This window comes from Eulemur rufifrons, chromosome 6 (assembly GCF_041146395.1).
Source record: "Eulemur rufifrons isolate Redbay chromosome 6, OSU_ERuf_1, whole genome shotgun sequence".
NCBI lineage: Eukaryota > Metazoa > Chordata > Mammalia > Primates > Lemuridae > Eulemur > Eulemur rufifrons.
In genome coordinates, this window is record NC_090988.1 from 90,152,776 (window position 1) to 90,167,628 (window position 14,853).

Genomic DNA, 14,853 nt, shown 5'->3' on the forward strand with positions numbered 1-14,853 from the left:
TTTACCTCCTCTTTATTTCCTACCACATGTCCCGAGAGCACTTAACACTGTCTGAAATGATCTCTTTGTCTCCTCCACTAGAATGGAAACTCCCTGAGTTCAGGAACTGAGACAGCCTTTGTTCACAGCTGTGTTTTCAGTCCTGGAGACGTACTAGGTGCTCAATAAATATTTACTACACAAGTGAACACATACTTCTCAGCCTGCCGGGTTACAGGCTATCACAGGCAAAAATGAAAAAGGCATCATCCTACCACTTTAGCCCCAGCTCTCGTGTTTGCTTGTTTTTTGTTTTACAACCTAAAGAACTTGCATTATTAGCTCACGTGTTCTATGCCAAACATTTAGTGAGGCAGAGCATGGAGCAGAAAATGAAATACTAGTGAGAAAAGACTTGCATTTAGATCCTGACTTTTCCTTTGTATCCATTTGTCATTTTATCATCTTTGATTTTCAGTTTTTGTATCTATATCTAGGGATAACACTAATATCTACCTCTCAGGATTATTATAAGCATTAAATGAAATTGTGCCTAGGAAAGTTTTTTTTTAAACTGTATGTTGAAATACAGATGTTAGTTTTAATTAATATCATCCTGTACTCAGCACAGGGCTAGGTGATACTGGAAGTCAATTTATAGAGCAGGAGGCACATAGGCTTTGAAGTTCAATGGACCTGGTCCAAATTCCACTTCTGCCTGTTATTAACTCAGTGACCTTAGGCAGATCACATTACCTCTTTGAACTTTAGACAGATGAATATAGTAATGTCTCTTCATACACTGCTGTGAGGATTGAATGAAATAATTTCCCTACCCAGCCTGGCACACAAAATCTATCATAACTTTTAAAGTTGTAAGAAACTTCCATGTTGCTTGTAACTAAATCCAGAAACTTTGTAGACATTGATCAGAACCAGAGAGACCATTTGGTGAAAGGACTCTTTATTCATGGATTTGTACATTGATGGTGTCAAAGAATATCCATTGCCTTTGTCCCACTGGTGCTTGTGTGCACTGAGAGGCACAGAGACTCTTGCAAGGGTGGCTGGGTGGGTGATTTGGACTGCTCCATCATATTTTCCAATGGTGTAAGGCAGAAGCTACCCATTACATTTTGGGAAGAATCTGCAGAGGATAGGGAACTAGAAGTTGTTGGGTTTTGGGGTCTGAAATGTTGGTTCTTGGCATGCTCATGGCCAAAGAATAACCAGATGCACCAAAGTAAGACAAGAATGAAAATGAGGTTATTGAGGAGAGAAAGATATAGGTTTACAGAATGTGATCTATATGCCAAAGATGATGACCGAGCCCATTATCATAGCAAAAGAGGGCAAAAGAGAGAGCCTGGTTGTGGTCTGCCTCTTGTTTTATAGTGTCCAGATTGGGACCTCCCTCTTGGCTCTGACATAACCATGGAACCACTTTTGATTGGACAGTTGGCAGTTATATGCCTTGAGTCTTACTACACATGTGGATCTCCCATAAGCCTCTCTGAAAGCTGGCTGTTCTAGGTCACTTTCCAGACTCAGTTGTACCTATGCTGCTTGGCCCGTGGGCCAGAGAGTCCTCTCATTCTTTTGCAGTTGGTGTACTAAATTCTGATTGGCAGATTCATAGGGTATTCCCTCCTCCCTTAGGTATGGCAGTCACTTGGGACAGGATTAAGGTGGGGCATCACCAGGACAGGGGCTCACTTTCATCCCTGGAGACCCGGAATCCCTATCTAACAAAGTCAGTAGTATAAATAAGAGACGTGCAGAAGGTACCAAGCTGCTATGTACAGTTGCCCAGGCTGTATATGTAGTGCTAGTTTTTCCATTCTTGTGATATTTCACTTAAGAGAATGGGCTCCAGCTCCATCCAGGATAATACAAGAGGTGTTAGTTCACCATCGTTTTTTGTGTCTGAGTAGTACTTAATGGTATACATATGTCACATTTTATTAATCCACTCATGTATTGATGGGCACTTGGGTTCTTTCCACATCTTTGCAATTGTGAATTGTGCTGCTATAAACATTTGAGTTCAGATGTCTTTATTATAGAATATATTTTTTCTTTTTTTTTTTGCCCCTCCCCCCCTAGAATATATTTTTTCCCTTTGGGTAAATACCTAGTTGTGGGATTGCTGGATCAAATGGTAGTTCTACTTTTAGTTCTTTGAGGTATCTCCATATTACTTTCCATAGAGGTTGTACTAATTTGCAGTCCCTCTAGCAAGTGTATGAGTGTTCCTATCTCTCCGCATCCATGCCAACATCTCTTGTTTTGGGACTTTTTGATGAAAGCCATTCTCACTGGAGTTAAGTGATATCTCATTGTAGTTTTGATTTGCATTTCCCTGATGATTAGAGATGTTGAGCATTTTTTCATAGGTTTCTGGGCCATTAGTCTGTCTTGTTTTGAAGAGTTTCTGTTCATGTCCTTTGCCCAACTTTTTAATGGGGGTTGTTTGATTTTCTCTTGCGGATTTTCCTGAGTTCTATATATATTCTAGTTATCAGGCATTTATCATATATATAGCATGCAAATATTTTCTCCCATTCTGTAGGTTGCCTATTTGCTCTAGTGATAGTTTCTTTGGCTGTGCAGAAGCTTTTAAATTTGATCATTTCCCATGTATTTATTTTTGTTGATGCTGTGATTACTTTTAGCGTCTTCTTCATAAATTCTTTGCCTAGGCCATTGTCTATAAAAGTTTTTCCAATGTTTTCTTCTAGAATTCTTATGGTTTCATGCCTTAAGTTTACGTCTTTTATCCATTATGAGTTGTATTTGTGCACGGATCCTGTTTCAGTCTTCTACATGTGGCTGTCCAATTCTCCCAGCACCATTTGTTGTTTTGCTAACACTGCTATATAAACAAAACTACCAAAGACAGTTCAGAATGTATTTGCAGTTTTCTGCCTACTCTTTCCTTGTCAGAGCCTAGCTTCTTAAACACTATCTCTGAGCAAGGTTGTTTGCTGTGAGGAAGGTAGGAGCAGAGAGGGAGCAGGGGACTTGAGGAAATGGAGGTGTGAAGTAGCCACAGACGGGTTGGGGGGGTGGGGTGGGGGTGGGGAGTGGAGTAAAGGAGCTTCAGTTTCAGAAGCAGAGGGTAAGTTTCCAAGGCTGGAGAAGATATGTGCGCAGTGGCCTGGTCCACTCAATGGCATGTTTTCCTGCAGCCATTTTGGCAGCCTGGGTGTAGGAGTAGAGAAGACAGATGGTTAGGATAGCTGGCTGATCCAAAGTTGGGGAACTACCAGGTGGATGTGGCAGAAGGACAGAGGGTGAGGGCTCCAGGGTGCTGGCAAGAGAGTGGCTGACGTCATGAACCCTGGAGTCTGGGCTGAGTAGGGGAGGAAGTGAAGCCAAGAGGGAGGCAGGGAAGTGACCGGACCTGTGAAGGGGTTTATTGATTTGACTTCTGGTCAATGAATCCAACAATCTAGGAACAGCCAGCTCAGGGGGCTATGAGGAAAGACGGTTTGTACCAAAACTGATTGGGGACAAGATGGGAGGGACTGTACTCAGAGCAACCAAAAAGACTTTGTTTCCCCAAAGACCAGAGATTGAGGGAGAGAAGACCTAGCTAGCCTAGGCTGAAGAGGAAAACTGTTTCAGGCACATTATTACAATGTATGATCAACAGCGGAGAGTAGTGTTCAAATAAATGTGATGTCATACAAATGAAAGGATGTTGGGGATTGTTTCACCAGATAGTCACTTCACTTTTAAGGTCAGGAAGTGAAGGTCCGGAGCAGTTAAGCAACTGCCCCCTCTTCTCCTTGCCCCCCGACTGGACGGGATTCAAATCTAGGTGTTCTAAATTCCAAGTTGGTGGCTCTTAAACCCACTACAATTCTGAAGCTGGTGAAATATCTGACTGGTTTATTTTGTATTCTAGTCTTTGTTTTCCACTTAGATTTTAAGCACAGGGGTAGGAATGGAACCTTACACATCAGTTCATTCTCCATAGTTTCTAAGCTCGTACCCAGATGCTGCTCTTGCCAAACAAAAAGAAAGAAAAAAAAAAAAAGAAAGAAAGAAAAGAAAAACGTAGTTCCTAAGCCGGTCACTGCTCAATGCATTGTTTTTGACTGATGAATTAGTGGGAATAGATCATATCTTAGGGTAGAAGTGTTGGCAGGGAGTCAGAATTTTCAAGTAGCATTAATTCTTTCTGTATTCTTACAGGATCTTTCTTTTTTTTCAAACCTTATTAGGCAAACATTACTCTGGACATGTGGTATGTACTTTGTCACAAGAGCTTTGTCAGTAAACACTCATTAAAACAATGCCTTTTTGAACCTGATTTCGTAAGGAAGCTTTGTTTTTCATAGACCACATGACTCAGTTTCACAGAGCCAAGGTGGAACCCACTTAATGGGGAAAATAAATTCTGAGCTTTTTAGTTGATCAGGCAGCATCAGGGTGTAGAAAAGGGGATTGAGATCTTGGACCTTGGCAAGCATTAACAGAGATGAGCTTATCCTCCTCCCAAGGAATGGACACTAATAAACGGACAGAAATAGCCAGGCACAGTGGCATGTGCCGGTAGTCCCAGCTACTCAGGAGGTGGAGATGGGAAAAATTGCTTGAGCCCAGGAGTTCGAAGTTAGCCTGAGCAACATAATGAGACTCCTGTCTCTGTCTTTAAAAAAAGAGATGGACAGAAATGTCACTGGTGGAATTTACTTCAACTAAACCTAGCCAAGCCATACGGTTTGTCTTTGTAGCTTAAAGGACAGAGTGTGCTTTGTAGCTTCAAAGACATCTTGTACAGAAGGTGCCACGTCTCTGTGCCCTGGAAACATCTCTGCTATTCTAGATAATTAAGCCAGAATTAGTCTGAGAACACCCTGAAAACTAGAAGATGGTAGTTCTATTTCTGCAAAGCAGAGCATTTTGTGTGGCATTTTTTCAAGCCTTATAAAGCAAGCATTACACTGGACATGTAGTGTGTACTTTTTTACTAGAACTTTGTCAGTAAACATGCTCATTAAAACAATACCTTTCTGAGGCCGGGCGCGGTGGCTCACGCCTGTAATCCTAGCACTCTGGGAGGCCGAGGCGGGTGGATCGCTCAAGGTCAGGAGTTCAAGACCAGCCTGAACAAGAGTGAGACCCCGTCTCTACTAAAAATAGAAAGAAATTATATGGACAACTAAAATATATATATACAAAAAATTAGCCGGGCATGGTGGCGCATGCCTGTAGTCCCAGCTACTCGGGAGGCTGAGGCAGTAGGATCGCTTAAGCCCAGGAGTTTGAGGTTGCTGTGAGCTAGACTGACGCCACGGCACTCACTCTAGCCCGGGCAACAAAGTGAGACTCTGTCTCAAAAAAAAAAAAAAAAAAAAAAAATACCTTTCTGAATCTGATTTCATAAGGAAATTTGTCGACAACATAACTAAAGGCAGTGATCAATGGTAGTTTGAGAGTGGCCAGGTATCCATCCAGTAGATCTTCACAATTCTTGCACCTTTTAATGGATGGGAAAAAACACCTAGAATTTTTATTCTCAAAAAGCCTCTATACAGAGTTCCTACATTTAATGTTCCTAAGAGTAATGCTTACTGTCATCAACTTACCTGTTCACATTTGTTTATATCACTTTCAAGAGGGGTTGGCCCCTGTCCAAAAACAGAAAAGGGTATGCTGCCACCAGATGGCAATAGGACCTCCGTTAGGCCACGTAGTCCAAAAAGTAAGGCTTCTTAAAAAACATGTTCACCTGAAATCCATTTGAATCTCAAAAAAAATTAGCGACGGGCCGGGCGCGGTGGCTCACGCCTGTAATCTCTGGGAGGCCGAGGCGGGTGGATCGTTTGAGCTCAGGAGTTCAAGACCAGCCTGAGCAAGAGTAAGACCCCGTCTCTACTAAAAATAGAAAGAAATATCTGGACAGCTAAAAATATATATAGAAAAAATTAGCCGGGCATGGTGGCACATGCCTGTAGTCCCAGCTACTCGGGAGGCTGAAGCAGAAGGATTACTTGAGCCCAGGAGTTTGAGGTTGCTGTGAGCTAGGCTGACACCATGGCACTCTAGCCTGGGCAACAGAGTGACTGTCTCAAAAAAAAAAAAAAAAAAATTAGTGACTGTACATTAAGTTTATAATGAAAACAAAGTATAAAGTATATTCATTGTTCTTCCCTCTATCCTTAACCTTTATCAACAACCATTGGTTGTAAAGTTGATCTTATTTATCCTCTGACCCCATTAAAATGCTATTTTTTGAATTCTCCCTGATTCCATTCTCACAGTTCACTCTTAGTAATCAAGATACCTCAGGTTGTTTCTCCAGCAGCATGAGATTTATTTATATTGTTCAGGCAGTTAGCATGAATTACCTTAGTTTGTCATTTTAAAATCTCTAGCCAGAGTGAGTCATCCCTTCAGCCTCCTACCAAAAGCTTAATGAAAAATGACAGGCACTTTGGCTTCTAGATGCTGCAGCATGTAAATTTCCTGTGGGGCACTTCTTCCTAATCCGAGGAGCAAAACTTGCCACTTTTTTTTCATTTTTTTGTTTTTTTTGAGACAGAGTCTCACTCTGTTGCCCAGGCTAGAGTGCCATGGTGTCAGCCTAGCTCACAGCAACCTCAAACTCCTCGGCTCAGGCGATCCTACTGCCTCAGCCTCCCGAGTAGCTGGGACTACGGGCATGCACCTTCATGCCCAGCTAATTTTTTCTATATATTTTTAGTTGTCCAGCTAATTTATTTTTATTTTTAGTAGAGACCAAGGTCTCGCTCTTGCTCAGGCTGGTCTCGAACTCCTGAGCTCAAAAGATCCTCCTGCCTCGGCCTCCCAGAGTGGTAGGATTATAGGTGTGAGCCACCTCGCCTGGCCTTGGCTAAGTGTTCAAAAGTAATAATAAAAAACATGCTAGAAAACTTTCAATCCAATGTGACAGGAAAAAAAAAAGTCAAAAAAGGGGCCTGGTATGAGCTGGAGTGACACTTCTTTAACACAGCTTAAGCATGTTGACATGACATGATGCAGCTGGCAGACTATGCTTGGGTGCTCATGAGGGACTTTCAGAAAGAAAAGGCTGGTATAAAATGTCTGTTCACATAAGATTATGCAGTTAACCAATCAAAAGAAACAACTTGCCAGAGAAAAAGAATTTTAATCATCAGGTTAAAAGGTTTACATAACCTTGTTGAGCATAATATATGTAACATTAAATTCTGGGTGATACATGAATTATCACTATGTGGGAAAACCTCATTTTGAGTAAACCTGATATACAACAGTCTGATCATTCATCACTAGAAAGCTTTGACACAAGGCTTTTTTTTTTTATATAGCACACTTCCAAAATATGTTTAAATTAGAGTTTGATCTTTTAAAATTGATTCACACATAATTTTAGAGAGACTATTGGTTAAAATGAGGATATATGCGCTGTATTTCCATGGGCACACACTTCAGTTTCTGATAAAGGAAGCTTTTCTATACATCATAATTCCATTTTATGAAAAAATAGTTAAATTCATGAGGTATGCATCTTGAGCACATGCATACAGATCAAGTTTGTACTTTGTAGTGTAAGATCAGTGCATGATGAATGCACAACACAGTATACCACGAATGAATGTGGTTCCCAATCATACCTTTCCTATGTTTCAAAATGTATCTAACCCCAAACATCCTGAGGAAGCACATGTGTGGCATGGTGTAGGTATACCTACGGGTACGTATATATGTGCAAGGATGGGTATGCCACCATGTCAGCACGGCCTCTTTTTGTGACAGGATATCTGTTCCTAGGCCAGTTTGGCTTCATACCTGGAACTGGCTCTTGGCTTGAGTTTGTGCTTCTTTTTGGAGTGCATGATACTGTAACGCCTAGCTTCTTACTCTGTGCAAACAAGATCAAAAAATTGAATTCACTTTATGTTGCCATTTCTAAAGTTATAGTTAGGGTTAGGGTTGGCTTTATAAGGAGTTAGTAAGAAGTATTTGCATTTCTTTCCCAAATATCAAAATAGTTGACATTGTTAAAGGGCAGAGGTGAATTGAGCACTTATCTTGGTTCCCCAGATAGCCAAATCAAGATCCCTGGGCAACATTTTAATTGCCCTGAGAAGTGGAGGGGCAGCATTTTATAAGTTGTTTAGAAACATTACACAAAGGAAGAGAAAAACTTGATCTATCAAGTTGCCCCATTTTTTCAATTCTGTTTCTCTGACATGCTATGGAAGTTAAATGTCCACATCTCTGCTAGAGAAATATCACACTAGAAATGTTAAGAAAATGAAGTAAAGGTAAAGGTTTGGATGGCATTCATCTGCTACACTGAATTTAAATGTACCCATGCTAACATGTTACAGCCTAATTACCACGTTTCAATTGTGGGATATGGTTTCAGGTACCCATAAAACTTCCTATAATGAATATTGAATGAGGAAAGAGGACAAGTCCACCATTTGTTAGTCTGTCAGGACTGAAACCCTCTTTGATTTGACTTTATTTAAATCTTTCTTTTCATTGTTCCTCTGTTTCTATCATACTGTGGTGATCTATCTGCCTTGTGACCCCTCCTGGAGAATCTTGTCTTTACTGTCCCATAAGGGCCCTGCACATAGTACGTTCTCTAGAACACATTGATAGGTAAATGAGAGCATCAATCCAAGAATTCCTAAGCAACAGACTTGGAAAAACAGCAGGGACTTCACCTTGGGAGAACCATCCATTCTATATCTAGTACACCTAACTTAATCCAGTGATTCTCAACCTTTGTTCCACCCAGATGCATGTGAGCAACACCCTCCTGTTAGAGGTACCCAGGGCTACCTGAAACAGCAGCTAACTAGCTGTTTCTCCATCTCTTTTTTCTTCCCTTTCAGGAAAGAATATGCGAGTGCTGGAAATGAGCATGAGATATGTTATTATAGGGATAAATATAAATTCATTCTAATTTATTCTTTTAAAAAGGCAAATCATGGCCAGGTGCAGTAGCTCACACCTGTAATCCTAACACTTTGGGAAGCCAAGGCAGGAGGATTGCTTGAAGCCAGAAGTTCAAGACCAGCCTGGGCAATATCGTGAGACCGTCTCTACAAAAAATTTTTTTAAAAAATTAGGTGGGCATGGTGGCATGTGCCTTGTAGTCCCAGCTGCTCAAGAGGCTGAGGTGGGAGCATTGCTTGCACCTAGGAGTTCGAGGTTACAGTGAGCTGTGATTGCACCATTGCACTCCAGCCTGGGTGACAGAACAAGACCCTGTCTCTAAAAAAATAAAAATAAAACAGCAAATCATTCACAAACCTAGGTATTTTTTTTTTTTTTTTTTGAGACAGAGTCTCACTTTGTTGCCCAGGCTAGAGTGAGTGCCGTGGCGTCAGCCTAGCTCACAGCAACCTCAAACTCCTGAGCTCAAGGGATCCTCCTGTCTCAGCCTCCCGAGTAGGTGGGACTACAGGCATGCACCACCATGCCCGGCTAATTTTTTTGATATATATATTTTTAGCTGTCCATATGATTTCTTTCTATTTTTAGTAGAGATGGGGTCTCGCTCTTGCTCAGGCTGGTCTCGAACTCCTGAGCTCAAACGATCCGCCCACCTCGGCCTCCCAGAGTGCTAGGATTACAGGCGTGAGCCACCGCGCCCGGCCAAACCTAGGTATTGAATAATCAACGGTAACACTGGCTGATGGTGACATCTCCTAGGGTTAAGAACCACTGCTCTATTTACTATCGCCATCTTACCTGACATGTTGCCATGAATTTTAAATAATGGTTGCCTAACAAATGTTTGTTGAAATATTAAAGAAAATTGAATTCTCCGTAGCAAGCATTTAGCTCTGGGTGGGCTTCCTCCAGTCCTGTAGTACCTTATGAGCTGTGCCCCAGGGTGGTGAGGTGGTTTGTAGCCAGAGGGTACAAACTACCTTAGATGTTTCATCTGAGCAGAACAAATCTGAGAAGGCAAAACTGGGTGGCCTGTGGATCACCACTCCTCCAAATCACATAATACATTTGAGAGCTAATTAAAATTAATTGCTGGGCCTGGCTCAGTGGCTACGCCTGTAATCCTAGCACGCTGGGAGGCTGAGGCAGGAGGATTGCTTGAGGTCAGGAGTTTGAGGTTGCCATGAGCTAGGCTGACGCCAGGTCCCTCTAGCCCAGGCAACAAAGTGAGCCTGTGTCTCAAAAAAGAAAAAAAAGAAGAAAATTGCTGGCATGTAAGTATATACAGTATATTAGATAAAGTACCTGCATTTTCTCTTTATTCTTAGTCAGAATCAGGGTGGTCATTGATGGGTCCAGGGAGGTGCCTTTGTCTCTTCCAATTAACTGCGTCTAAAGTAAATGAACAAATCCTCACTAAATTTTCCACTTGAACAAGTGTGATTATATGCCATTTACGTTATCTGTTTGCTTTTTATTCATACATGTTGATTCATTATGATACTCCAACACAAAAAGAGAGGCAAGACAAATAACAATTCAACGAAAAGAAGGAAAGGGGACAATATTTATTAAGTTCCAACCATATGTCAGGTACTTAACACGGTTTTGCATCGAATTTTTACAACAACCTTAGGATGTAGATATTATCACCATAATACTTTAGATGCAGAAACTGAATCCCAGGGAGTTTAAATAACTCACAGAATATTAAATAGTGGGGCTGGAATTTGAACTCAAGATAGCTTTCAAAGCTTGTGCTCTTGCCATTGTCACAGTAGATACCAAATGGCTCTCAATATCAAACAGGGACAGTTGTGCTCTGTGGGGTTCCCCCGTATAGCACTGTGGGACCTCATTGTATCATTGTTAACCACAGGCTAGCATTTCACAGGAGGAGGGCCCCTTTTGCACCCCACCCACTAACAATTAGCTACTATTGTACCGAAACCTAATTTTATACATTAAAAAATTAACGATTTTATAGCCACAAAACTCTAAAGTGCTAAAAACTATTTAGGGGCCTCTCCTCTGTTGCCACTGCACCGTATTCTGTGATATAATTCCTGTTTACTTTTTGAAATCTTCACCAGATTCTAAAATCTCTGAGTCAGGAATAGTATTTTGTTCAATGTTGCATTCCTAACATCCAGGAAAGGGCTTGGCATGAAGCAGGTACGTAATAAAATTTATTGATTTAAAAATAAAATTTGTTGATCAGGTAGATGGATAGATGGATGGATGAATGGATGGCAAAGCAGCCTGTTGTTATATTCTTGGTTTACAATCACAAATCACCAATATTTGATGTCAAACTTCAGTGGTGTCTGATCCAAAGCAATGTCAGTGTCTCCCCCAATTTTATTTTGTTTTATTTTATTTATTTATTTCTTCTGAGACAGAGTCTCACTCTGTTGTCTGGGCTAGAGTGCCGTGGCGTCAGCCTAGCTCACAGCAACCTCAAACTCCTGGGCTCAAGCAATCCTTCTGCCTCAGCCTCCTGAGTAGGTGGGACTACAGGCATGTGCCACCATGCCTGGCTAATTTTTTCTATATATTTTTAGTTGTCCAGCTAATTTCTTTCTATTTTTAGTAGAGACGGGGTCTTGCTCTTGCTCAGGCTGGTCTTGAACTCCTGAACTCAAACGATCCTCCCACCTCAGCCTCCCAGAGTGCTAGGATTACAGATGTGAGCCACTGCACCCGCCAACCCCCAATTTTAATTTTCCCTTGCTCTCAGTAGCACTGACAGGTAAGAGCTACCATTGGCTATTGCATTTTTCACCCTGTAGGTGAGATGTGCTAATTGGAGAAATCAGGAGAACCTGTGTGACAGTCAAACAAAAATACTACCTCTTTCATCCTTGGTTTTTCATTTTTCATTGTTGAAGAATGGGAATTCTCTGAATTTTTTAAAAAGGTAGGCTGCTTTTGCAGAGTAGAAGCATATCCTGCTCTTTCCTACAAGGAATGAATGAAAAGAATCTTTTTGAATTGATCCATTCATAATTGGCCCAATTCACCCAACAGCAAAACTACCAGCTCTGAAAGCACTTTTGTCCTTAGAAAGCAAATGGTACAGTGTGAGTGTGGCAGCTCAGAGAAAGACTGAGAGGGAGCTATGCAGTGTCCTTTACCTGGACCAGGCTTGCTCCCGCAGTCACCTATCCACTCGGACTAGCTCTAGTCACCATTCTCCCCTTACCATCTCTTTCCTCTAGAAATCCAGACTTGGTCTAAACCCAGACTTGCTACTCCAGAGGGTAGGAGAGGAGCAGTAGGCCAAGGCTGAAACCTGCTCAGAGATGTCCAGAAGACTCATGGAAGGGCTCTGACCTCAAAATAGAAAGTTTTCCCCTGTCCCAATCTCCATCCCCCTCTGGTTTGTAGTAAACTTTAACCTCTTTTCCTGCTCCCTCTATGGAATACTCTGTGATCCGATAGTAGAAATAGGTAGCAGGGCTTTCTTACCAGAGTTTCTTCTGTTAACTTTAACTCCTGCATCAAATTATTTTTCTGATACTGCTCATTTCGCTGTTTCCTAGTCTGAAGTGCTTTCTTTTTTTTCTTCTTAAGCGCCTTCTTCTTCTGATTCAGCTATTCCAGAAATAGGGAAACTGGTCACTGAGGATTCCAGAGCTATGTCCACCCACATGTGGCACACTTCACACAACACTCAAGACATAAAGGCTATCAGGGGTAGGGAACTCACAGCCTGGGGGTACACGTGGCCTTCTGGATCCTTGAGTATGGGCTTTTTTTTTTTTTTTTTTTTGAGACAGAGTCTCACTCTGTTGCCCAGGCTAGAGTGAGTGCCGTGGCGTCAGCCTAGCTCACAGCAACCTCAAACTCCTGGGCTCAAGCGATCCTTCTGCCTCAGCCTCCTGAGTAGCTGGGACTACAGGCATGCGCCACCATGCCCGGCTAATTTTTTCTATATATATTTTTAGCTGTCCATATAATTCCTTTCTATTTTTTTTTTTAGTAGAGGTGGGGTCTCGCTCTTGCTCAGGCTGGTCTCGAACTCCTGAGCTCAAACGATCCGCCCACCTCGGCCTCCCAGAGTGCTAGGATTACAGGCGTGAGCCACCACGCCCGGCTGAGTATGGCCTTTTGACTGAATCCAAATTTTACAGAACAAATCCTTTTAATAAAGGACTTGTTATGGACTTGGTCGATGGGCTGCACTTGGAGATCTGGCCTTGAGGCCACAGGTTCCCCAGAGAATAAACAGCTCAGTTACCTCCTTACTAGAGGCTGCTCCCTACTTAACACCCCCAAATCGGCCGGGCGCGGTGGTTCACACCTGTAATCCTAACACTCTGGGAGGCCGAGGCGGGAGGATCGCTCGAGCTCAGGAGTTCGAGGACCAGCCTTAGCAAGAGCGAGACCCTCGTCTCTACTAAAAATAGAAAGAAATTAGTTGGACAACTAAAAATATATAGAAAAAATTAGCCGGGCATGGTTAAATTAGCCAGGTGGCACAGGCCTGCAGTCCCAGCTACTCAGGAGGCTGAGGCAGAAGGATTGCTTGAGCCCAGGAGTTTGAGGTTGCTGTGAGCTATGCTAATGCCACGGCACTCTAGCCCGGGCAACAGAGCAAGACTCTGTCTCAAAACAAAAAACAAAACAAAAAGAACCACCCCCAAATCCCACTATTATAGATACACTGCCAAAGGGGAACATATACCAATAACCAAATATCTATGATTTATAATATGAAACCAGATTACTTATGGCAATAATGTCAGGTCCAGATAACACTGATCATTAGATGTGTGGTTAAACTGATCATTAGTTTGGTTGTTACCGTAAGGTGGCTTTAATAATTAAGCAAGAAAGTTATTATGTTTTTTCTTTACTTTTCTAGTTTTTTGAGACAGGGTCTTGCTCTGTTGCCCGGGCTAGAGTGCAGTGGTGTTATCATAGCTCACTGCAGTCTCTGACTCCTGGCTCAAGCAATCCTCCTGCCCCAGCCTCCCAAGTAGCTGGGACTATAGGTATGCGCCACCATGCCTGGCTAATTTTTCTATTTTTTGTAGACATGGGGTCTCACTCTTGCTCAAGCTGGTCTGGAACTACTGGCCTCAAGCAATCCTCCTCCCTTGGCCTCCCAAAGTGCTAGGATTATAGGCATGAGCCACTGCACCCAGCTCAAGCAAGAAAGTTATAAAGGACAAAATAAGAGACTCCAGGGCAAGGTGACCACTTAGGATACTATTGCTATATTTTCTGTAGATCTTAGGACAGTTGGAAAATTTTACCAAATTATTGAATAGTGTTGTGATTTTTTTTAAGGCTGCTACTTCCTGGGTGTAAGAGTTAATATAATCTCACCTCATCTGCTATGTTTCGTAGGTGAACAGGAAGCCCATCTGAGAGAGAGCTGTCAGAACCACTGGTGCTGTTTCCCAAAGAAAAGAAAACAGGGAAATAACTATCATTAACATGACAGTTAATATAGGAAGTATAACATTTACCAGACCAGTGTACAGGATTAGGATATTTAGTCCACTATTTGCCTCATTGTCTATGCTTCAGTTACTAAGAATTCTTGACAAGTACATTCATTTATTCACTCTGAACACCTCCTACATGCCAGGTAGTGCACTGGGCACAGAGAACACAGATGAACAAGGCAGAACCCCTGGCACCAAGGAGTTCACAATCCATGCAGCAGAGCAAATACTGGACAGATGAGTGAAGTTGCCCTTGGCAGAGGTTGTGAGGGGCCATGAGATTCTCAAGAATCCTAGAGAACAGCAGGGGAACTGTGATTTGTTTGAGAGCAGGGGATTTTTCTCATTCATTCCTGTCAGGCCGGTATCAGTTCAGAGAGCCAGGATCCTACCAGGCACTCTGTAAAAATGTATTAAATATATAAACATCGGGGAGGAGAAGAGGGGTAAAAACCTACCTAACAGATACAACGAACAATATTCA

At 42.1% G+C, this 14,853-nt stretch overlaps 1 protein-coding gene across 1 annotated transcript in view; it reads right to left on the bottom strand.

Annotated features, from left to right (window-relative positions):
- Nucleotides 1-7,684: 7,684 nt before the first annotated feature.
- Nucleotides 7,685-14,853, bottom strand: part of AGBL2 (AGBL carboxypeptidase 2) — a 40,375-nt gene continuing 33,206 nt past the window's right edge. Inside the window, exons 13-17 of the mRNA XM_069469891.1 lie at nt 14,248-14,314; nt 12,382-12,507; nt 11,764-11,871; nt 10,216-10,302; nt 7,685-7,858 (exon numbers count right to left, since the gene is read on the bottom strand). Coding sequence (XP_069325992.1) covers nt 7,685-7,858; nt 10,216-10,302; nt 11,764-11,871; nt 12,382-12,507; nt 14,248-14,314 — 562 coding nt within the window. The remainder of the gene's footprint in view (nt 7,859-10,215; nt 10,303-11,763; nt 11,872-12,381; nt 12,508-14,247; nt 14,315-14,853) is intronic.